The sequence below is a fragment of the Puntigrus tetrazona genome, chromosome 20 (genome assembly GCF_018831695.1).
Source record: "Puntigrus tetrazona isolate hp1 chromosome 20, ASM1883169v1, whole genome shotgun sequence".
Lineage (NCBI taxonomy): Eukaryota > Metazoa > Chordata > Actinopteri > Cypriniformes > Cyprinidae > Puntigrus > Puntigrus tetrazona.
In genome coordinates, this window is record NC_056718.1 from 14,579,083 (window position 1) to 14,604,649 (window position 25,567).

The window sequence follows — 25,567 nt, forward strand, 5'->3', positions numbered from 1 at the left end:
TCTTTCACCACAAGAATAATGCAATTAATTTTCAGTTCATCTTCAGAAGAAGCATATGACGTCAGATAGCAGAGTTGGGAATTGTGCAATGTTCTATAGCGTATAGATGTTAGCGTACAGATTTTAATACCCATTTTGAATGGGATAAAACAAATTATCCAGTGCAGTTTTTATTAGGGTTGTAGAACCAGATTTCAGATTTAGGTGAACCTTCATTTTAACCTTCGACTTAAATGTGATTGAAAAATCCCTAACCCCAGTAACATTTTACTATGAATGCTTTAAAAAAAAAAATCCCATTTGTCATAACAGTTTCTGTTTTGCTGATTGCATTTGTAATCAAATACTCAAACGCATCCCTGCGTGTGGTCTGTAGATGATTCAGCCCTTGAGGCCAGTTATTTATTTAATAATCAATTCATCCGACTCCGTAAATGAATGTTGTTGTATTGCCTACAAAACCACAAGCTATTCAAAAACAAATTTGTGTCAGACTGGCTTTACAATCGCTGAATTTAAGTAATGTATATTGAACTAATCGCATTGCAAATATATAACATTGCTCGATGATTTCCCACTGAAGGATTTTGTAGATGTTGATATATGGAAAATAAGGGGGGAAAAACATGAAGCTTCATCCTCACACCTCCATACACACCTCTGCTATGCTCGAATATGACTCATCCTTCTGTTTAGTCTGACTAGCGTTTTGTTCCTGACAAGAGAGATTCACACATGAGGACCACACTGTATTTTTTTCCCAAAAGGCAAAAACACATCCAGCCTTTGCATTAACAGATACAAGTTCATTTTTTGTCTGAAATTATTTATTTTATACCGCTGCATCTCGTCTTTAGTTTGCAGTATTTACATTGTAACTGTCTCACAAGCACATTCTGATCATGAATGAGAAAACTCAAAAAGTATTACAATACCAGGAAAACACTGAAATTCTTTATAAACACTTAACTCTCTCTCTCTCTCATTGAAGCAGACATTCCTCCATTAGAATGTCAATGACAAAACACAAAGCAGATAGAGATGATTGCAATCTAAGTTCAAAGGTAAAACGCACATTTAATCTCAGCATTCTTACAGTGTAGGTCATTGCATGTGGTATAAAATGAACATCTGAAAATGACTAGTCACTATGGAAACGTAAAATGGGGGGGGAAAGGACCTGGCTGACACACAATCAAGGGAGGGCAGACACTGACACTGGTCATTTAGAAATTAATGATGCAAACACACGAGGGGGGAAAAAAAAACATAAATGGCTTGATAGCATGTTAGCATCAATTGAGACCTTGACGGAAAATAAAACCCATTTTCATTTCAGCCAATTTAAGTTTTCGCATGTGTGATACCCTAATTTGTGGTTGGTAACCCAAGTGTTAATCTTATTTTCGCCGCGCTTAAAAATAGCAAAGATTTGCTTGGTCAAGCTTCAGTGGTTGCAAAGTAGCATACAGTGTTATTTGTAAAAAACGATTGCTATTTCCAGCTATGCTCCAGAGACCAGACACTTCTACGGAAAAAGCCATTATGGGAAGCTAATTGTGAACCGTAAATGTCAGGTATGACTAATGCATGACCTGCGCTGAGAGACTGCAAGTGTCCCACGTTGGCTTTCAACGCTTTGGTGGTTGCAGTGGAAATGCATTTGCTAGAGACCGCAACAAAACCGGCAGGTCTTAAGTGTGTGCTATGCACCACAGGCTCAGAGGAAGCAGCAGAGGTTTGCGTTTAGCCATACAGGCATTATTTATCCCTGCTGTGCATTTTGCTACATACTATTTCAAGTATGTGAAGGGTGGTGTATTTGGATAAAAACCTACAAAACTTCTGAAATGAGAATTTATTTTTATTCTCAGGTGCTTCGTTTTGGTGTCATACGAATTAAGTGTAAGGGTAACACCAATAGAAACCTGTCCTTCTGTACACATTTTCTCTGATCTGTTGCCTTTTTTTGTATTTTTTTTATTGTATTTTTATTACAGTGTCCAATGTCCAATGTCCAATGTGCGTTTTTTACACATTGAAATAATTCATCGGTATAATAATAGCAATAATGATACTTCACTCCAGGCAGAAGTAACTTAAGTCCAATTACAGCTTGTTCCTTGCTGTTGCTCAGTTGTACTTACAATTTAACATGAAGACTGTAATGCATGATCTTTACCTGTTTGCTTTTTCACAATGAATGGATCACCACACCAAGTCCTTGTCAATTTATTTCTCCAGAAATCAAAAAGAAAGCATCTGCAACCTGTAAGTTGTGTAAGTACTGTAAGTGAGGTATTCTGTTTTTGTGCCTAGTCCTGTGGAATTTTTTCAAGAGTAGTTTTTTTTTTTCTCTTAAGAATAAATTGAGGCTAGAGTTTAGTCTAACTTTAAGAGGTTACTTGCAATAATCTTCTGAAAAAGAAAGAGTTTTATACTTGTGTATGTTTTTGGGAATCCAACCTCTTAAAGGCGTCACACTGTAAATATTTAAGCTTGTGTAGAATCAGGGTATTCATTGCTATTGGGTATATCAAATCACCATGGGAAGCAAAATGCGGCCCATTTCATTTCTGATGGTTTCCAGCGGAGGTCTGTACCATAGAAATTTAGGTCAACCCTGAATCACTATTTAGCCACCAGAGAACCCATAGTTTTCATGTTTTGAAGTTCTTATGCGGATGACTACACCAGATTCAGTCTCCATTATTGTTGAAATAGACTAGGTGACCTTTAACTCAACATCCCCCGTGTGTTCGTTCTCATGCCTGCGAGCTTCGAGACATCCAATACATTATTAATCGATTCAATCTGAGTCCCTTTCACCAGAAAACAAAACCTGCCTTTTTGTTCAAACATCCATCTTAGGATTTGAGGAAAGTATATAGTGTATTTTTCAACCACCTGTCTGTGAGTTTTGCCAGCATTTTTTGTTTTTGAAATCATGAGACATTAAGTGATGCATCTGGGGAGTGAAGGGACACGCCGCCATACCATCCACATGTACAGTCATTTCATTTATGTTCAGTTCAGGCGTCTGGGAGAATCTGTCAAAGTCAAGCAAATCCTTACCGGTATAAAATAAACATTTGTTTTCCTTGTTATCTCGTTTTTCTACAATCACATAACTCTTGGAGCCTATGTTGGGTCAAAATGAAGATTTGGACTTTAGACAAAACAAAATACAAAGAATATACAACACAAAGCATACAGCCCTAAACAAGTGGGGACGACATACAGGTTGTATATAAGTGGTGCTGAATTTCACAGATGAATTTCAGTTCATAGATGTGGACCACATCGTCTTAGTTATTTCTTGTCCTGCATTTCTGTTTCGTGATTATAAGCATTTGTGTATGACCTCCACATTCGCCTTTTATAACATACAAAGCTGTGTTTCTTCGGACAACATTCTGTCCTTTTTAATGGTGCTCACAGACTGCAGTTGGTATATTCAGCAGTGCTGGTTTAATTGGGCCACACGCATATACAGGGTTTAACGGAGTAAGTAAGTAATGAGAGAGAGAAACGGAGAACGACTTGACTTCTCTTTAAGGTTCGGAACGAAGCACAGTTGGAAAGGGAAAAACAAATCCAAGGGCACTTAGTCCCTTTTGATCCTTACATGTGTCCTTTGGAATAGCTTCCCTTTGGGTTTGGTTAATTGGATTGCTTATTTGTCGGTAGTTCACCTGAACTGCTCTCAGACTTAGTTAAGTTTTATCCAGTGTGGTGTGACACAAGGTGAAGCTTACATTTATATATTATGACTGAGGTGATAAAGTCCCCAGTTCTTCTGGTTCATCCTCTTCTGGTTCATCCCTTTCTCTGATTTGGGCGGACAGGCAGTCCACGGGGAGGGATGAGAATGAGACATTTAGAAAAAGACGGTTGTGTAGTAGCGTGGAGTTCTGTAGTCCTCCTCTGGCTGTGCTAAATGTGGCCTGGTTTGGACAGATACGCAATAAGGGCCACCACTACGCCCACGTAGACCCCCGTCCCAATGGTGATGGAGAGAGCGGCTAGGAACAAGGCTCGTCTAGATGCAATGCTGGCCAATGGGAAGTCTCCCTTGGTCACGGCTTTGCTGGTCTGGAACAAAGAAAGGGAATGGTGAGAAAGAAGCAAGATCAAAGGGATACATTGACCTGTTTTCCATTCAAGGGTAAATTGCATTGAACTATATAGTGCTTCCTTGATGATGCTAAGGGCTGAATGGAATATCGGAAATGTTCTTACGCACAGTGCCGAGAGAAACATCATACGCTTTTACGACATTTTAAAAATCCATTCGACCCACTTTGAAGGGCAGTGTCACAAAGAAAAGTACCTTTTTGAATGTATAAAAAATTAAAGCAGCCTTTTAGGTAGCTATGTGAATAGACGGCTGGATGCATCTAAAACAGAAAATAAAGCTAAATTCTGGACATATTCAGCAAGCAGGATATCCGTGGAGTCTTAATAAACATTAAAATGTCTTCAATTCACTTTTCAAAAATGTGGACATTTTTTTTGTCTTTTAGTTGCTGTTGTAGGTGAAACAAAGAACCGATATAGATTTGCCTTTGCCTTTTTGCGGTTGGATTATGTTTATTAAGAATATCAACTCAGAATATAAATGAACAATAAAAAGGATCTGTTTATATCCTTAATCATAATAAATCAAAGTAAAGTTTTAAAATGTAGAAAACAAAGATAACAAATTAAATGATATTATGTTATTGTTGTTGTTATTGTTATCGTTATCATTTCCATTTGTGTTGTATTAAATGAGAATGCATTAAACCCAGATGCGTGAAAATTTTTCAGAAATATTTGACTTATGGCCAACTTGCAAATCGAACCAATATCTTTTAAAAAAGTTAGGCACAGCTTCAGTAAATATATTCATTTCACAAAGCACTTGTACCGTTTATGTACTTTTTTCATTAAAGATCTTTTGATTTTTTGATTTTTTTTTTCCCCATTGGGAACACTTGATATTTGTGTTTTTGTTATAATTGTCATTTGCTTTGTCGCTGCCGCTTTCACCTTGTAAACCTTCCTAAAAAGCACCTTTTGAGGTTTCCGTCACGATCAGTGATGCAGCAGAGATGCGAGGGAAAGCAGTAGCCGGCATTGCACAGATGTTGTGTTTGTCAACTACTAACTTCTAGCATTGTTGCTTTCTTGTTATAAACATTGGTGTCAGGAGGGATGAGCAAAATGCGATACAGAGATCAGAAGAAAATACAATTTTGCTCGTGATGCAGCTGTTGCAATTCTCTCGGTAAATAGCAGCACAGTTGCTTTGTAGAGTAAAACACTCAGTCTTGTACTATTTCCCCCTGTGCGTCTTAAAGAAACGACATGTGACTTGAAGCGCCAATGAATGTCCTTATCTAATGTTTGCAGTTTCCATTTAACCCCATGCTGGAAGTACGCTGTGCTGAGAGCTATTAGGCTTAAAAAGGGAGCATCACGCCGTCTTAATTTCTTTAATAGCGAGGCCTATGGAGCTTCGTGTAATAGTTTAATCAATCCATTTCCCCGTTCAAATTAATAATTAAGTTCTACTATGATGCTCATTTACCAAGAACATGGCTCAAGGGCTGCATGAATTTAACAGGGTGAATTTTTGTAGAACGTGCAGATAACTAAACCCACTCTATTATACACAACGTTGTCTTATTTCCCCACAGCATGGTGTCCGCTACTTGTAAGCAAGCAAACATGCTTTGAACAGTCTCTTTGTGTGATTTGTGTCATGACCCTTTGGAATCTGGTGTCTATTTTAGTATCCTCATGAGCAAATGGAAAGAGTTGCCAGTCACACATGTCTGCCGCTGTGGGAGGCATCTTGCTCTCTTTGTCACTGCATCTGACCCTGTAGTCCAGGGAAAACATTATCGATTTCCTCTCCTACGCCTTGTGACGGTCAATAATGGGTTGTTTGGACACGCCAGTGCTGGAACACTAGCTGCGTCGCCATGTTAACCTCTTTCTGCACATTTGTTTTTATTTTTAAATTTGAAGATGCATCTACTGCATATTGCATATTATTCACAATGTATTTGCAGGTGTGCGTCATTAGATTAGCTCACGATCAATATTTATACTTTTATATTTTTATCATATTTTAAGTTGTCCATTTCAATTAAAGAATCGGCTTCTCCGTCTTTATTTAACTCTAGAACTCTATGTTAATTCTATTCTTTAAAAAAACCCACCCCTTTTTGTATTCTGACTGTTTTCTTTCTATTTATCATATAATAAAAAAAGACCTTGTTAACTGAGACTTGTTACAGCACTTGCATATCATTGCTCTTTTGTTGTTTCAGATGGCTTCATTTTGTCCTCATTTGTAATTTGCTTCGGATAAAAGCATCTGCTAAATAACTAAATATTATTATAATTAATGCATTCATGAATGTTCAAAAATGTTCTTGGGCATCTCTGAGTAGCCTTCATATATATTAAAATGTCAGACTTCTCCATCCATCCATGTTCTATGCAGTTGTTATATTGGTGCTTCTTCATTTAATTTGAACCATTTAAGCTTAAATACATGAAGTCTGGGATCGAATATAACCAAGAAACCGAAAACCATGCAGATAAATTCTACATAGCCCTACACTGTACTGTATGTGTAATGGTCTTTTGTAGAACTAATACTGATATTTTTATCAACTTCCTCAAAGTCCTATGCAATTCCAAGCGCTTCATTAGTTCTAAAATGAAGACAAAGACATTTTCTCAGTCTGTAGGAGTGAGACAGAGGTGGATGCTTAGAGGTAGGAGAAATTGCCTGCAAATGGTTGGCGACATTCCTCATGAACATTCAACCCTGTGCCGCGGGGAAGGTGAGAAAATCCGTTCAGGATGTTCTCGGAGGAATATTCCAAGCCAGGAGACGGGACAAAAACATTCACATTTTCAGCGGATCTCATTTCCATCCTCCTCACACGCGCGCACACACTGAAGTTGCATTCTGGAGAACCTTCACTGAACAACACCACCATCATCATAATTACTCTGGGAGAATTCACTTAGCTCCTGACAAAATAATTCACTCTGGCTGTGTCTGCCGCGGACTGAACTATAGATAAGAATAAAAAGGCTCATTCCAAAGTAGCTTTGAATGTGAAAAAGGAGCTGCAAACGTTCGGCCCGTGCTCGTTACACCCATCTGATCTGTGGAGTCATGTTTACACTATTTATATTAGAGAGTGCATAATAATTTTACAATCACACAAAGGAGAGCCGTTTGTTCGTATGATGGGTTTTATAATGAGGCACCTGTTCCGTATTATTAGAGGAAGCTGAAAGAGATCACAAACTCTTTTCAGGGCACAGCTGAAAAAGTGTTGATGAATTCATCTTGTCTGTCTCTTGTGTTGTAGCAGATTTTTAGCAGGTTTAATGGTTAGGCTGTGAATTTGGTTGGTGGGCTCTGCACTTACCCCCTGAGAAAAGTAGAAAGCAGCAATGCCCAGAGGCCAGAAGCAACAGAGCATGGAGAAGATAGCGAGGCCCAGGTGATCACGAGGAGGGATGACGATGAAGTTGTCCTCGCTCTCGCTGTCGCTGGAGCAATCTGTCTATAACCAGAGAGAAGATTCAGTCAAATTATTTCAATTTTTTTCAAGTGATGTATACGGAGTCTGGATTACAGGATTGTTAGAAATGTGAAGTAAGGTTTTTTAATGTTTTTGAACAAATGTGGTCGGCAAGAAATCTTAAATTTCTTTTTAATTTATTTCTTCCTGTAATGGAAAAGCTGAATTTACAGCAGTGTGTATTTAGTGTCAAAGAATCTTTCAGAAATCTAATATGCTTTTTACTGCTCTGGAGATATTATTATTCATTATTATTATTATTATTATTATTAGCATTATGAAAACAGTAGTGTTTCTAAATTACTTATCTTCTGGAAACAGTGTTTTTGTTTGTTAGTTTGAATACAAAGTTTAAAGAACAGCATTTATTTCCTTTTTATAAGTCATTAGTTCAGTAATTATATTTACATAATATTTAAAACTTGCTGACTCTTTGAGGCCCAGTGTACAGAAAAATATAAAAAATTAAATGTATAATTTAAAAAAAATGTTCACATTTTGAACATATCTGAAACCCCTTCAATCTACTTCACTGGCCTGTATTTCATAATTTTTCTCCTTTCAGTTTTTCTTTTCCTTTTTATTTAATTAGCACAGATTATCATGAATAATTTTCTGTGACAATCAGCATTATCCTACACGTGTTGTTGACAAAGCCTACACTGAATCTGCAGCATTTCCACAACATTTAGTGAAGTTTTCATTGTTTGTCAGTTCTCTCCTTTGATTCAAGTGATTCACTCGAGTAACTAAAAATACCGCAGCCTCGTTGAAGAGTGTGCCAAGAGGAAAGCTGTTAGGAAAATATTTCTGTACTGATTCACAGCAATAAGCTGCAATCATCAGCAGTGAAGGATAGCTCTGTCACAGGGGTTTTATCTGTGAAAATAATAGGCCTACCTCTCTATAAAATAACATGAGATGTTAGATTGGATTTCTCCGTAAGGAGGGGGTGAAGTGGCTTGTGCACATGGATATTATGCTTTTTGCCATATAGTCTGGTACATCTCTCGGCAATAGTCAAAATACTGTTTTGTGTTTGAGTTTCAGAAATTGAGGAAACTGACATTTCCTTGTCATTCCTGCTGAAGAAATCTGACAAATATCAGTCCGTATAACCAATTGTCACACCTACACTTTTTCTCATTGCTTATAACCAAACTTGATGTTACATAACAGGATATAAATATTTCAGTCTGTTGTGTTCTGTGGACAAGCAGTTTAGTTTTTTTAAAGTGAAGCCATGCGTGGGAACTTGCGAATGAACTACGCCAGTTGATAGCATTGTTTATATGTGCATAGTTTTAGCACCTGATTCGCTTTGCAAAATAGTGTCATTATCACATCATTTTGCAAACGCAGACCTGCAAATCAGTTCTGAAAGCAATTCCTTTTGTTGTGGATTGGTTTTGAATGCTAGGCTTTGAAGGATGTGGCATACTTTTTAGAAACTGTAGATCATCGCTGCAGCAATAAAAAAAAAACCATTATAGTTATGTATGTATAGGGATGCACAGTATATTGGAATACCAATAACTACTGGATGTCTGGCAATATTATTTGTTGTATTTATTAGTATTAATTCACATTGTGTATATATTGGCTATGTAGTGGATACAATGCAATTCATAGGTTTGGTTTTAGTTTAGGTTGTGGTTCTGAAAGTTTACACTGCACGATTTTCAAAGACGTGGGGGTCACTGTTGTTTTTCCACTGCATGACTATCTGGGGTAACATCTAGTTATTGCTGTGTTCACATATGCACGATGGATCGGTGACAAGAGGTTACATGCAGCATGACTTCACAAAAGGAAGAATCGCAGACAACACTGCCTCGTCCAGGGTTGCCATGTTTTTGCAACCAAACCTGGTAAAATGTGGTGGTAAAATACAAGTGTTTTGGAGAGGTTGTCATGGCACAATTCACTTGGCAAACACTGGTCAGCAAACTGAGTTACATAGAACTCCTCCCCAAACGTCCCACTGCTCTGTATCTTGTTCTTTCATTGGCTGTAGGTCATCACCAATATATGTTTCAGGACTCCTTTCACACAGCAGGATCGTGAATCGCCAACAGGTGCAGTATGTGACTAAAAAATAGAAAATCATCGACTGGTCGCTGGAGGCTGGTTCCAAAAGGGAGTCAGTCCCATAGACTGTATAAAATGCCCAACTTTACAGCAGAAAAAAATGTTTACAGCCTGGTACAAAAAAGTGGTTCTGGTCTATACAACAGATTTTTCTCTTCATGACAACTGTGAGAGGGTTTATATATATATATATCTGCTTTTTTGTAACTCTTTCTCCATTTAATATTTTTCAAGACGCAATTTTTTTACGCAATGCCAAGATAATAAATCCGGCTCCGCCCACTTTTAGCCTCAAAAAATGTACAGAGACTGAAATGTTTTAACATGTTCAAAAATGACACAAATAAGTATCCTGCATGAATTCAAACGCTTAATGCATTGAACTAACCAAAAAAATGGAATAAAAACAGATAAGCCAAAAAAACAATCTCATCATCTCAGCGTTCAGCTGAAAGGCATGAAATTTGTGTATTATGTTATTAGTGATCTAAGCTGAATGTGAGTAATCTGGCAGCAGTGTCAAACATTTAAGCCCCAGAGCCAGAGTCCCACAGCTTGGCCCCCGATAAGCCCACCTTCTACCTCTCAGGTGCCTCTCTTGAAAGCGGGTGGGTGGGGGGTGACGGCAGATGCTGTCACTGCCTGCCAGTTTCCTGACAGGTAATGACAGATTAATGGATGGTTTTATCCTTTCAGGGTGGCAGGAGGCACAGGAAGGAAAGCGTGTAATTTATGTTACCAAAATGCCGCCCCCAGCATGAGCACGATGAGCCCTGTCCTTCTGCCCGTCTTTTCTGTTCTCTTGCAATCCAATGCTCAGCTAATAGGACTTCATCTCGTTTTCAAGGTGATCGATGTCAGCGCTTTCAAACTTATTATGTGTGTGTCATGTGTGAGGGCTCTGGATGAGTGCCCTCCTTTGGCGCAGGGGAAATTGAATCCATATACATTTGTAATTAGCTGCTTAATCAAATCTATCCAAATTCCAGTTATTCTGTCCGACACGTTTTCATCGCAGCGTAATAAGAGTAATATTGTTTCATGTCAAACTGAAATTATCCTCAAATGGCATACTTCCCACAGCCCGATCTGATGCTCACAAAAAAACGACAAGCTCTGAAATCCACACTTTTGATCTGATTTGCTGCGCGTGTGTTGAAAATCGTTGTTGTTAATTTGATTCATATCAGGTTAAAAGCCTCATGACAAAACGTTGTACAATTCTGCAAATAATTTTAAAGATATAAAGCGATTATCTTCCAGTGCTAGGGGGCACTATAACTAAAGGAAACCTCTACATTTGAGATACCATTTAGCATTATTTGTACCGTGTCATAGCATCAGCAACATCTGCTCTTTCAAATTTGGCAATTTAGTTTCTTATCTCCATTTTTCCAAAGCGCTTGGACAGAGATAATTGTTGTTTGTGGCCGTTATGTCGGAGTGCTGCCCAATTATTTTTTTTAATAAGTCTGCTGAAGCTATGTTCAGAAGCTAGTGGGTTTATATAATGAGCACTTTTGATAAAGAACTCTTGTATGTGCCAAAGTTTGCAAGGCTAATGGCATCAGATTTTTGTTTTAAGGTTTCAGCTGAACAGAATATCCATGAACAAAAATGAACATCCTGTTTTGTTTTCTGAACTTAGGCGGACTCCTGTCCGAATAGACAGTTCTTGGCTACAATAAGGTGCGATAAGGACCAGACTTTTCACCACGAGACTAAACTGAAATTAGTTCAGGTTTGGTTTTTGCCCTTTCATAAAGCAAAACGCTACTCGTGCAGTTTCATTCCGAACTGCACAAACATAGAATTTATGAATTCTTCCTTTGCCGCAGTCTCCCTTCACATCTGTCTGACTTCGAGCAGTCTGTAGGGAGAGCTGCACAAATGGAAATTGATGTTGAGGATGGAAAGTGAATGAGGCGATCTAAACAGCAACCGGTAAACTGATGGAAAGGTGTTGGGGGAGGGAGCAGGAATAGGTGGGCCATGGAATAAAAGAGCTGTCAGGTGAAAAGCTCTCCAAGGCAATTATATCCCAACAAAGGGGCAAGTAACTGCATCAGCGATGTCGTTGGGAGGTCATTGTCCCGGCAGGTGTCATAGCGTCGCTGAAAACAGCCGCATACATTTTTAATGGGACTGTTCAGAGATTATAAGCAGTTGGCTCGTGCTGGAGAGTAGTTAAGTTGTGTCATGCCAGGTGCTGGCAGCATTTCAGCAGCAGGTCATGAGGATATAATTCATCAGGGGCTTTGATTAACGTCTAGCGCGTGCTAGACAAATAAAAAATACTGACTTAGTGAGCTGTTAATAAGCCCGGCTGATTTATAGACCCCCACCACACTTACGTACGGCATGACCTGTGTTCAAGGACCACTGTGGGATTCTCAATCTCTGAGCAAATAATCAGGCTGACGTGCAGAAAAGAATAATAATTTTTCCATTTTTCCAAGCGTGTTACTTTTCTCTTCCAGGATCCACTGATTTAGCTGATGTTTGATGGCAAATGCTTGTTGATAGAGGCTTAAAGAATATTATTTTAAAAAGCTCAAGGCAGTAGTAGTAATTTATGAGTACTTGAGCTCGATACAGAAGCCTGGGATAAACTCTTGTAATTGATATTTGCAACCTCATAACTGAGATACATTAGTACAGTAATACATTTTGCGATGTTTACTCTTGCAAACCTATCCATCAACAGTTATGATAAATTAATTTTCTGTGGAATACACAGCAAGCTCATTTATCTTCAGTCTGTGTAAATAGCCTTTGATCACCTGGGAACTCGGCGTACCCTCTCGCCCACAATGTAGCAGTAATGAGATTAAGAATGGGTTAGTGTTGACAGAGTTCTGTGGGTCTTAATAATTTAAAGACTAATTAATTGCCTGGTGCCAGAGCTTTTCATTTAGGCTACAGAGGAGTGTAAGAGGAACACCATAAGTTGTTCAATAGCTGTTTCCATCCACCTTTTTTCATGAGCTTTTTCAGATATCGCGTAAAAAAAAAAAAAACGTTGGATGAAAATGCCAAGATGTGCATAAATTCTAAAAATGCACATAAAAAAAAAAACGTATGCACTCAGCTAAGTAGGCTCCGATAGGAAAAGATGTGCATGAACTACAGAGGAAACACATTTACAGAATATATTCCTTAATGTGTATGAAAAAGCCGCGTGATTTTTGCATTGGGGCAGCATAAAACTGGACCAACCAACAGACCAATCTGATTTCGCAGCAAAGTGAGTACACCGTCCATCCATTTTCCAAATTGTGTTTTTGGCTGGTCATGAATCACTGCAGTACACCTTTTATAAGTGTTTATATTCAGACTATTTTAGACTTGTTCAGGGAGTTACTGATGAGGAGTAGCCTCATACCTGCGCGATTCATCAGAGACATAACCAGAGACGAGTAGCTCCGGCTGCAATATTCTTCTGCAAGACGTACACAGTTCTGTTTATTGGCCACTAAAGAGCCAAAAGTTATAGACTGCAGCTTTAAGTGCTTTATTGTAATTGACTCACAGAACTGTGTTCCTAAAGAGCAGGCTGAAAATAAGATAAAATGGCCAAGTTTCGTCTACAGGCTCTGAAGCTTGTAATTTATTGTATATAAAAAATATGATATGCAGTGCCCTCTCCTATACTGCAGCAAATAAAATGCAACTTAATCAGGAAGTGAAGATCTTGTTCTCTAGAACTGGTTTGAAACGATGCTTTATTGGCAAACTTTTTGTGTGATATTCCAAAGTTTAATTTGTAGTTTTGGATGGAAACATAGCTTATGTTAACGTTTGAACTACGTTCCGAAACTGTTAAAACCTGCTTTTAATGATGATCAATGATGCTTTTCACTTTTTTTGTACTAAAACCCATCTGAAAGTCTTTTTATATATATATATATATATATATATATATATATATATATATATATATATATATATATATATATATATATATATATATAAAAATTTATTTATTTACTTTATGATGTTTTCAAAATTATATTTGCAAAGAAATTTTTGCCTTTTGATTTTAGCTTGCTCCCTGAAAGGCTGCTTTATTGCATGTCTTTTAGGAGCTTTATATAAAACCACATAAGCGGCTGATGTTTTGACGTCGCCCTGAAATTCATCTCAAGACTGGCATCCGGCAAGCTGGAAACTGCAGGTGCATCAAAGCTTCAGCAGAATATGATTAGAGGTTGAAGAACTTATTCGTCTTTCTTTCTGTCAGAATGGACATATTTGTGAGGCCACATCTCGACTGTGAGAGTTTGTTTGCAAGGCGGAAAGAGAGAAATTAAGACAGTTTGACAGTATACAACTGTACTCCGAAAACTCAATGCAGCCTTTTCTGCTTTTTCACAGTCAATCATCAGAGCAAGTTTTCGTTGACTACTGAATAAAATTCAAACATCTCCACTGCTGCTTTTCCGTTCTGTTTTCTACAAAGAAATAACATTTAAGAGAGAAATAATTTCTTGCCTGTTTTATCAGCTGTTTCCTCGCATTTTATCAAAGTTTGACCAGTTGGACACGTACGCATACTCTGAAAACTTTGCCCAAGTGTAATGACTACACTAACAACTGAAAGGCAATTATTCATTTGAAGGCACAGTAACACAGATGGTGTGCGAAGGCAGATGTTATCAAATGGATGGCAAAGAAAACGAATGATATTATTGACTGGAAAGTTCAGTGGTACAGATTGCCAATCATCAAAGGGTCTCCAGCTGTTAGATCATTAGCAAATCAGCGTTAGGGCATCTACAACTGATCATATTAAAAACATATACTTAATGATAAGTCATGGTTACAAGGTATTTTCACAGTAAGGCTCATTACTTAAGTTTTTTTTAAACGCTTGATTTTAATGTCATGCAGCACTATCTCAAAGTTAAAAACACCGTTAAAAGAACTCTTTAGCAGATCTCAAATACCTTGAATATCTATTATTATGTTGTGGTGCCTTCAATGGAAATTTAAAGTCTGCAACTTTTGTTACATTTGCTTTTATAGTAATTTATTAGTCATCGTTCATAAAATTTAAATAACCATTGCCTAATATCAGAGAGAATTTTAATACATCTGAAAACACCTTTAGTTTAAAACTACAGAGAGTAAAGATTATACATGGCTCCTACATTTACGTACACAAGGTGAATTTTGGCATCCTAACATCATAGTGCACCGCATGAAAATGGATATTTTAGGATTTGCAAATGATTGCATATGGTCTAGATAAAGATTCTTACAACATTTAAGTTCAGCTTATCAAAAACAACATGGATAATGAGCATGAACCATCCATCAACATAATCATCATCATCTTTTCATTTAAAGGAGGCTCACTGAGGATTCTTAAGTTAATATGCGCTGATGGGAATCTCTTAAAAATTGCAATTTAGCCATTTCGACACTTCTCTGTTGAAAGCGATGTGACAGTTTCTTATTTAATATTTACTGGATAATTTGTCCTCACTGCATTCTTTCTAAAGGGCGATTAAATCTGAGAAGGAACTAAATTGGCTTTAAAGGCATCAACTGGGGTTTAAGAAGATAAAATACTGATTTCATAACATCCTGTTACTTCTATAAAAAAAGAAAACCTAAATAAATAAATAAAAATACTAGGACTATTAGTGCCTATTTTTCACTAGAGGAAATGGTCCAAATGGGATCTGCTGTCAATCCCTCCTCAAACAAGAAGCTCTGACAGATGTGTGTGTGTGTGTGTGTGTGTGTGTGTGTGTGTGTGTGCGCACGCTTTCCAAGAGTGAGGACAACTGAGGCACAGTTCACACTTTTCTGTTGCACACAAGATCTATTTCACAACACTCAGAATAAAGAACAAGAATGGGAACAACAGAGGTGTCTCTAGAGGCAAACTCCCGAGTTCACTTTATCATTGCCACAGAGGAAGAACAAGGAATCTTAAAGCTATAGAATACAAATGAAGAAACACAAGCCTCAATGTCACAGGGATATTACTAATGCACTGTAGAATTATCTCTCAAAGGATGCTCATGAATATCCTATTATGAGATGTAAAGAGACTGTGTGAACCTGATGAATCATTAGCCATTCAGATGAATCGTTCTGATCTCACACTTGCTCACTGGAATGACTTTTATTTGACATAACTCAGCCCCAGATGGAATCTGGTGACTTGTTTATTTTCATTCACATCTGTGCTGATTTTTGAGAAAATCTGTACATTTTTGCAGCAGCCATTGTGAAACATCGACTGGTATTGCTGATAATGGATATTTAGTTGCACATATTCTGTTTTTATATTTATATTCCATTAAAAAAGTTAATAACTTAATTACGGCAAAAATGTAATATTGGTGCATCCGCATTTATCTTTAAATTGCCTACTGTGCCACATGCTGTGATCAGTAAAAAGCTGTAATGAGAAATGTCACTCACCATATAATAAAAATACAGATACACCAATATTAAAATACTGTCTGATGCTGGCCAATAATTAATTTAATTTTAAGGACGATAACTCATAAGTGAAATTAAAATTAAACATCACAATTGCTAAAAGGAATACTTAAATTGACTTCTAACATTTAAAAACGAAACATTTTAGTTGTTCAATGTGGTTCTGTTTGCATTATATGCTTAATTAATTTTTTTTATTGCTTAAAGGTGCAGTGTTTTAATTTTAGCGGCATCTAGCAGTGAGTTTTCAAACTGCACGCAGAAACGCCGACACGGAGAAAAGATGTTTGAGAAAGCAGACACACGCCAGTCACGCAATGAGGTTTCCTTACAAACGTAAATTAAGCAAGAATATTTACATAATTCTTCAGGAAATCGATATGTTATTGCAAATATTTTTACTTTTGTTCATCAGTGTCAGTGTTTTAGTCCCAAGAAATACGAATGTGACAAAATGGGCTCTGTAGAGCAATTTGTCCATTTAGGGCTACTGTAGGACTAAAAAGGCAAAATATCTTCCATGTATCTTCTCATTCTAAGGTAATAAAAACATAACGCTTCATTATGCACCTCTGAAAACATAATTTTGTATATTCTATTCCATTATTGTCAATAGGTCCTCTTTTAGGGGTAAATTCGTTTACACGTTTTGTAATGTACTGTGAAACACAGCACATATCAAGAATATATACCACACCATTTGGGCCACCGAGGTCCCGATCCCCACATGCAGAGAATGTCTTTAATATCATCAGACAACTGCAGTGAGCGCCGGAGCTGCTCAGCATGGAGCTACATCCATTGTGAGACTCCGAAAGGCCCTAAATCCTGAACATGACCTGAATACATATTCCTCTCGCTGAGCTTCAAGGGTGACAGACCCCCATCCAGCACCATTATATCCCATCAGCAGCGCTGAACACTGCCCATCCCCTCTCATTAGCTCTTGCCTATCTGCTGAAAAATTGAAGTGGTAGTTGTCACACACGATCCAATAGAGCCAGCAGATGTTGCTAGAGCATAAAGTGATGTTCTACAGCAATTTCAAACCCCAAATAGAAAATTAAACCTTTTGGAGGACAGGCTTTTGAAATGTGAAGCTTTTCCAAATAGGGTCTTATATTGTAGAGCAGGCTATAACTAGAAGCTGGTGTTCCCTGGGAGAATTGAGCTGCGATGCTTTAAGGCCACCTGTCAAGGGCCTGATGAATTAATCCAGCCGTACAAAACAACACAAGTTCGACTCGGCATCTACAAAGAAACCTTACCTCGTACTCCACGTATTCCTCTTCCTCCACCTCGTAAGACACCGTCTGGATTTTCACCTCGTTTTCGTCCAGCAGTTTCGCCTGGGGGTCCTCCGTACTGGGGGTCTCCACCGCTACGTCCTTGTCTTTCTTCTCCATGAAGGTGGTCTCGCAGCACTCGCTTTTGTAATCCTTGCCCTTGCCGCTCACGTCGTCCTTGTAAAGGATGAAGTTAGGCTTGTAAAAGGCCTCCACCGCCAAGTGAAGCGAGGTGGCATCCAGTAGCTGGGCTTTAGCCTTGCCGTTTCCTCCCGTGACCGCAACCCCACCTCCGCCGCCACCTCCTCCACCTCCTCCACCAGTCACAAAGTAGTTTATAATGTTCTCCTGGTACTGGTTGCTGTGGAAGTCGCCTCCGTAGCCGTAGTCGGCCATCACCATGTGCTTGCTGTTCTTATCCAGAAGAGGGTTCTGAAGCTCACTTAGGCTCTCCATTGTAGAAGAGCAGAGCGCTGGGACTTGGTGTTTAACAGTCGGATGGAGAATGAAGGGAAGGAGCGATGACCTTGGCTGGACTGATGTGACAGGTGCTAATGTGTTCAATAGGCCGTGAGCTGTAGGAGGAGTGAGAGGAGAGAGAAGTGAGGGAGCGCGAGTCAAAGACATGGACTATTGAGCACATGCAGAGGAAAGTTTAATAAGACCAAACTGCCAGGATAGACAGGTGCTGGGCAATGGGAAGGCAGCCATGCAGTTAACACAATGATGTCTGTGGCACAAAGAGTGGCTTAAGCTACAGTTGATCTGTGAAGATTCTTATTAGGGACTGTTACATAAATAATGCAGATTGAGGGGCTTTGCAAAAGAGTAGTGAGTGGCTGTACATGTCAGTCTGGGGAGAGAGTGGTTTTCTCTCTGGTTTTCCGCTGTTTCATTCGCATTCAAAAACCACGTCCCATTCCTCTCCACTCAGCTGATAAAATATGGTTATCAGACAGGCAGATTTCAATTAACTTCATTCTGCTGCCCCGTGACACTCACTGATAACCCTGCTGAATAGCATGCCTGAGAGCTCATATACCATGAAGGTAAAGCAGACATCTTTTTTTACAAAGACAAACTCAAACATGGCCAGTGAACCATTTCAAATGCCTAACTGGCCATCCAGAATTGAATTGAAGTGGAAATATGTTGTTAGTCCTGCATAGGCAGACCTTTGGCTGAATGTCATATCTGGTACATTTTATTTGTCTTTTTTTTTTTTTTATGTCTTGTCGTGGGGTTTTTTTTTTTTTTTTTTTTTGCAATTTCGTTTGATGGTCTTTTGTGCCTGACATTATTTATTTTGCAATAATAGACCGGCATGAAAAAGTAATAATGGGACGTCAATCTTGTGAATGACTGTACAGAAAACACTGAGGCAATAGTACGCAATTTGTTCTGATATCTCTCTTTTTAAAAGTAATATGTTATTTCACAGAAAACATCCACTGTCGTTTTTTTATTCCTTTAAATTTCAATTTCAAATTGTCAACTAAATTTTATAGTTAATAATGTATGTGACGTAATTAGATAATGTAATTAGAAGTATGACCAAATTTTATGTTGCACTGAGAATTTAGTAGAAATATGAAGGCAGTTGCTGTGCATTCATTATCAATCCGTTACATTTAAGCACACAATAGATGCTTTTATCTAAAATAACATGCAATGCATTGAATGTATACAATTTAGCATGCATTCCCCGTTAATCAAACCCATAGTGCCATACTATCTGAGCTACAGCAATGTACAAATGCTTTTCTTCTTGTTTTTTTTCATATTTTGGTGCATGTTTGTGTCATGACACGCAGCGTGTGAACTGTGGTGCATTCTAGCTTCCTATGACTATTCAAGATGAAGCAGTGTTTCCACCATCTGTTCACATGATTATAAAACTTATTTCAGCTGAAATGGACTGAAGAATCAACACATTATTAGCAAGTACAATTAATTAATCAACCATTTTTACAGAAAACTTTTAGCTTGGAGAAATCTATTAAGTGTCTAAACTCTTGTGTACTGTATATTTCAAAAGATTTGATGTCACTAATCATTGATTAGTTTTCCCTCACTGCATCAATCTGGCATTGTAAACGGACCTGGTTTTCTTGGTGAACTAATTAAAAAAACGTGCCCTTACTCAAGCAGTTTAACGTCAGCCAATCAGATTATTCTCCAGTTTTGTGCGCAGTGTACATCAGACGGTCAGTGGGCGTGCTGTCTGAGCCTCAGACTAATATGTATCTGTATCTTCAATATATGACTGATGTGAAGTTAAATAGCCTTGGAGGTTTATGATGCTCTTTAACTAAGCACATCAGTTGTACTCGGATCTAAATCCTGTCATAACTCTCCTGTGATTGGAGGAAACAGCCGTGTGGCTACAGTGGTTGGTGTGCCCTCTCTTACCTTCTCCTCATTAATCTGTGATTAAAATAGCAACACAATCAGATAGAAAGCAGATTATTTCGGAGCTTTTGATTTGATTGTGCCAAGGCCTCTGCGGATTGTCAAATGTTGGATCATGCATCAAGGAATGCTGACTTCATGCTTCACGGATTGTTTGAGCTCCCCCAATTCTCAATACACATTTCAACGCAGTCAGCATCTACTGAGCACGGTCTCCCAGTGCAATAATACTACACCATCAGAGCTAACTAATGAAAAGAGGCTCTAGTCTCTAGAGATCAAATTATAAATTAGGGAATAGATTGATGATTAGTTATTCTAGAAGCCTTTCCAGTTTGAATGTCAATCTCTCTCTAACTCTCTCTCTCTCTCTCTCTCTCTCTCTCTCTCTCTGTCTTGATGCATTGATTCCTGGACAGTTTCGACCTGCATCTTCAACAAAGTGGCTGCTGCAGATTCATTCCTCACCTCCATCGGCTTCCTCTCCCATGCTAGTCATCATTTCTCATCCTGCCTAAACAAACAAGGTCTGTTTATGGAAGACACTAGTAAACTAGTATAGAATGAATAGCGTGTGCACGGACTGTCTTGTTATATAAGGCTGAAGCAATTAAGTTGTATAACATAAAAAAAGAGAGAGAAACAGATGAAACGACAACCACAGCTTTTTTAATGATATAATATTGTAAACTAATTTAAATTAGTTTCAATTATGTCTTTATAATTTATGGCGTCTTTGCTCTCTAATCATTTGATAGCATTATTTAGTGTTGTTATTCGCAATTAAAATCAGGCCATGCTAAAACTGCCCAAACTCTGCATGTATGCCAGTATGAACTGCATTAGCATGTCACAGCAGACCTAATTTCCATTTCTGCTGCTCTGTGCTTGTAGTCTGCACCACCTTGGCAATTGAAAACAGAAAAAAATCCCTTAGGTTCTAACTGCCATTGGGATCTAGGAAATGTGAAATTTCACATGGCCTTAAAGCATTTCCTGTCAAAGGGAGACAGGCCTTGGCCTATGAAACATGCTAGCATATGCTGTTGTTTGTAGATGAAAGCTCAGTGTTTACAGTTATAGTTTTAGAATTGGTTGTGCAGGACGCTTTCATTGGTGGAAAATCGTCGTGGAATTTTAATTTAAACTTTTTTTCTTCCGTTCCTATGCAATACGCTTCCACACTTTTCTGTGAATGTGAGACAGCATATTTCATTCCATTGAAAGCAGCTGGTAATGATTGTCAATGTGTCAGTGGTAATGAGTGTTTGTTTTTCTTTTATTGAATTTAACACTAAATTAAATGTAGCGCTTTGCGGAGAAACTGAATTCCGGGTTTTATTTTATGGCCTTATTGAAGGCAGCTAGCATTTTAATTATGTGCATAATTTCACATGACAATATTATTGTAGATGATGTTATAGTTATGTCTAGTTTCAATTGAGCAAGCAAAAGTATGTAGGCAGCTGTAATTTGTCAGAATTGCCCTGTTGAAACGTTTGAACAGTAGAATTGCCTATGATTCATTTCATAATTTAGACTGAAGCTATTCAGCTCAGGATAAAAAGTGTCTTCTAAATGACAAATAAGTGTCTTCAAACAGAACTGAGTCAGAGAGTTCTTCAAATTATTTTAAATACCCGTTAAGGTTCACAATAAACTGTTCATTTCACTTCTACTTTCTTTTGTGATTCGTATGGAATCTTATCAGAGGAATTTGAAAAGAATAAATATTTAAGCCCTTCCTGGAACCATTCAAACTGGGAAGATCTTTTTTTACATTGTGATCATGGCAACCACTATTTAGCCGTTCATTATGACAGTGGTGTGTGCAGCTATAGATTTGCATCTCTAGAAACACCTGTTAAGTGTGAAAAATATCCTTTGTCAAGGTCAGGTGAGAATAAGAGTCTGAATAGCATCCATACAGGGAGAAATAAACAATATGGTAAAAAAGGCTGTTTACCTTCCAAGAAGAAGTAAAACTCGAATCGAGTCAGCCCACACAGTTTCACTGTCAAAATATACAGAAACACGGACCTTTTATCTATTAAAACCAGCAAATGATTACTAAATAAATTGACAATGCACAGATTTCTCAGCTCTTCCATATTATCTCTAATAGGGTTAAACAGGATTATAAAAGTCACCAATGAAGAAAGTCACAACGCAGAAGGTTTTCTCAGTAATTAGTATGGATATGCAAATATTAAAATTTTCATGCAAGACAAATAAAACTATTGCATGTGGTTGCAGTGACTGACTGATTTAGAACAAACAAATAACCTCTCGAGTGACACTCCATAGTGTTTCTTAATCTGCACATTGAAGAAAAACAAAATTTCAGAGCAGCTTTAAATGAGTAAATGCTCACAGTTTGTGAATAGCATTTCTTTTCCATCCAAAACAGAGAGAGGTGCAACATGCTTTCGTTCCTCATTGATTATAGCACCTTCCTCCTTGTGCTGAGGTGCAATCAAATCCCCTCGCCGGTGTCTTAGTCAATTAAGCCTTATGAGGCTCGGCCTTTCTGAATTCTAATAGGATAGAGGCTGAAAACACTTTAGCGGTGTTAATGTGTCGGCTAAAATAGATAATGGAAACTTTTGCTACTCATGTATGCACTTTAATCTCCCCGTGCACAATGTTGGTACAAGAGAGAGCCGGAAGAACGAAGTAATGTGGACTTGTAATACTAAGAGGCTATTTGTACTCTTGTGTTCATTTAATTTGCATATTTATAATTATCTGTTGATGTTGTTTCACTCATAGCCATACAACCTGGCTCGTGACTCATGCACCCAGTGGATGAAGGGTAAATCAGAGCAGGAAGATGAGAGAACAATTGCTTTTTCAGAGTGCCTTTCCCCTTTGACGACAGTGAATAATTGCTGGGCATCTTTAGCAGAAGCCTACACCATTACCATTTAACTAGCAGAGAATGATCCATTCTAAAAATAATAACAATGAAAATTAATACACCAACATAAAATAGCTATCTATCTATACACACATACAAAACATGCAAGCAAAGCATGCATATATATATATATATATATATATATATATATATATATATATATATATATATATATATATATATATATATATATATATATATATATATATGCTTGCATAATCTATCTGGATGTTCCTCGTGAACTGTACTGGACAGTGTCTTGTACTACACAGCAGGTAACTGTACACTTGAACTAGCAGAAGCATCGTGCATGAAACGATAAATCGATTTTGTCATATCAATAATGGTTACAATGACGACAATTAGCCAACATAAAATAAGTAAAAACGTATGGTGTGTCTGTAAACAACTGTTCAGGACAACTTTTCACTCAAAAGCGCATAAAAAAGCACCAAAATGTACTTTATAGGTATTCGAACTGTATAATACACTGCTTATAATTTAGACGTTTGTAGGCTACAGTAGGCTGTAATTCCTCGTAGCAGTAATTCATCTCGGCGTTTACGATACACCGAGAATATGTGTTCATTCCAGGAGACAGTTCGAATGTAAGCGCCCATATTTATGACAAATTTCATCCTCGTATTTGGAAATGTCCATGTCTTACCTTGCGACTCAGCAATCCAGGTGTCCGGCTCATTCGATTTGATTCAGTGATAATTTGACAGTCGAATGGCTTTCCAAAGAAATGTCAAGCGGTCTGAATCCGAGCCTCGCATTGCAGAAGCCCGTGAGGCGCCGGTAAACTCGGTAAACAACAATACCTCTTTATTTCTAAAGATGAACACGAGCGCCGAAACAACGAGAAGCCTGCTAAAACGTTAATGGTTGAAGCGGTTCTCGAGCAACAGATATCCTCCTTTACTAAACAGAGCCAATACCTGATAAAAAAAAGCAGGTAAATTGATGACAATAGCACGGTGAAGCTTTAAAAGAGTCGTACTGTACACCGCACCTCAGTGTAGTCTGAGTCCGCGCGCATCTTTTAGTTAAGCTGTGCAGCTGTTCAGGACCGCGCGAACTTTCTCGTCAGAAGCTTTAAAAACACACCAAAAAAATCTTTCTCTTGCTCCTTGATTTTATTTATTTCGTATGAATTCATCAAGTCACCTCAGATTATTAGTGCGCAAGTCTGTATTCCCTTTCCATAAAAGTAAGTATGTTTCGTTCTGAGAGAACGATGTGAAGACGCTGTCAGTGACGGAGCGAACGGACTTTCCGTTGTGCGGGTCTCCAAACAGGACGCGAAATATGTACCGTGTGTCCTGCGCGCGTCGATGTGTTTCCGTTTACTCTCCTCTAGCCGATATAAAACACAAAACGGCAGGTTTGCGTGGGATGAAGATCCTGGGGCTATAAAGCGCATCGATTTCACATCTTGTGAGGAAAGCTCCGCTGGGGATGTTGACGATAAATATTACGGCAAAGTATTTATTTATTTTTTCCAGGAGTTAGAGGTCCACGGAAAAGGGGCGTAGATGGATCTTTACTATACTGTATAAAGAGACAACCCGTTAGGAGGAAGGGGCATGATTGTGAAAAGGGAGCTTGGTCGTTTGTGAACATACATGTAAAAAGAATGAGTATGAAAAGTATTTTTTGTAGAGGATGTTTTTTTAAATATATATATATATATATATATATATATATATATATACATACATACATACATACATACATACATACATATGCATGCATATATATGTGTATATGTGTGTAGATTAACATTTTGGATCAAGTTGACATTGCACTGATGATGACCGCATTCTTTCAAGATGCAGTCTCACTTTTTATTATATTTTCATTTTATATGTATCAGTCGGTGCAACCCTTTAAATGGTTAACATGATTTTGTACAATAGCTACTGAATTGATTTAGTTTCTTTATCTTAGCACAAGGCTAGTTAATGACCGAATAAACAGTACAGCTGTGAACCTAAAGGCATACCTCCCATACGTACCTACAGTAACGTTTTTATTTGGCTTGAGATGGAACAAAGCAATTTATTAACATTCCTTATCTGATGCGGTGTTAATTAAAATGAAATTCGCTTTCAAATCACTTTTGCAAAACAGATACGGCCACTATTTCTTGGAATGACCCAATTATGTTCAAGATAAGACCGAAGACATAAAGATCAGTGCTTTTGAAAGTTAATCTTGAACCAATGTTTTGAAACATTGGTTCATTCAGAGAATCCTAAAAAAAGAGCTTCTGTGGTTATTTTCAGCCATCTGTGTAATGTACACAGAGTAATAGAAAAATAGAAGAGGCTCAATTTCTATGAAAAGTAAGAGTCAGATGGGGATACAGCAGGAGGGAAATGCTCCGATGTATCTGTGTCTGCGCACAGAAATGATGTGCCTCAAAATCCCCTTTCATGTGCTCCGTTGGATCACAATTTAAATTCCTGTAAAAGGGGGAGGACGAAAAAAAGGAGGCGACATGAAGATACCCAACTGACTGGCTAGTTGATGTGAGCTCAGTGAATTATTTCTGCAGAGAATAAGAACATGGTCAAAATAGATCGCAGAGGGTTTGTAATTAAAAGTGCAAAGGAGGATGTGCCTGTCTGTGGCACAGTGTGTTATAAAACCTGACTGTTCTGATTCAGTGGTTAGAAGCCAGTAAGCCTTGGGTAAAAGCATGGCATTTAATAGACTGCTGCCTTTTGTGGTGGCATGTGTCCACGCTTTGCTTTTCTCTTCACAAACAGGCTAAGAGCAAACAGCTG

General features: G+C 38.0%; 1 protein-coding gene across 2 annotated transcripts; it reads right to left on the reverse strand.

Annotated features, from left to right (window-relative positions):
* Positions 1 to 364: 364 nt before the first annotated feature.
* On the reverse strand, positions 365 to 24,256 carry syndig1l (synapse differentiation inducing 1-like). Of its 2 annotated transcripts, XM_043218589.1 has the most exons (5): positions 23,440 to 24,256; positions 21,819 to 21,866; positions 17,423 to 18,015; positions 7,446 to 7,583; positions 365 to 4,095 (listed from the first exon to the last, which is right to left on the reverse strand). In XM_043218589.1, the coding sequence occupies exons 3-5, from the start codon at positions 17,894 to 17,896 to the stop codon at positions 3,937 to 3,939; spliced, it is 771 nt and encodes a 256-aa protein (XP_043074524.1). In that variant the 5' UTR covers positions 17,897 to 18,015; positions 21,819 to 21,866; positions 23,440 to 24,256; the 3' UTR covers positions 365 to 3,936. The 2 variants fall into 2 exon arrangements, with proteins under 2 accessions (XP_043074524.1, XP_043074523.1); XM_043218588.1 differs by lacking the exon at positions 21,819 to 21,866 and having other exon boundaries at positions 23,440 to 24,255.
* Positions 24,257 to 25,567: the final 1,311 nt, after the last annotated feature.

Excerpts from the sequence above, each read along its gene's own strand:
- syndig1l (XM_043218589.1), bottom strand. The coding sequence starts at position 17,896 with ATGGAGAGCCTAAGTGAGCTTCAGAACCCTCTTCTGGATAAGAACAGC. Across the intron at positions 7,584-17,422 it reads AGGAATACGTGGAGTACGAG|ACAGATTGCTCCAGCGACAG; the intron begins GTAAGGTTTCTT and ends CTCTGGTTATAG. Across the intron at positions 4,096-7,445 it reads CTTTCTACTTTTCTCAGGGG|ACCAGCAAAGCCGTGACCAA; the intron begins GTAAGTGCAGAG and ends TCTTTGTTCCAG.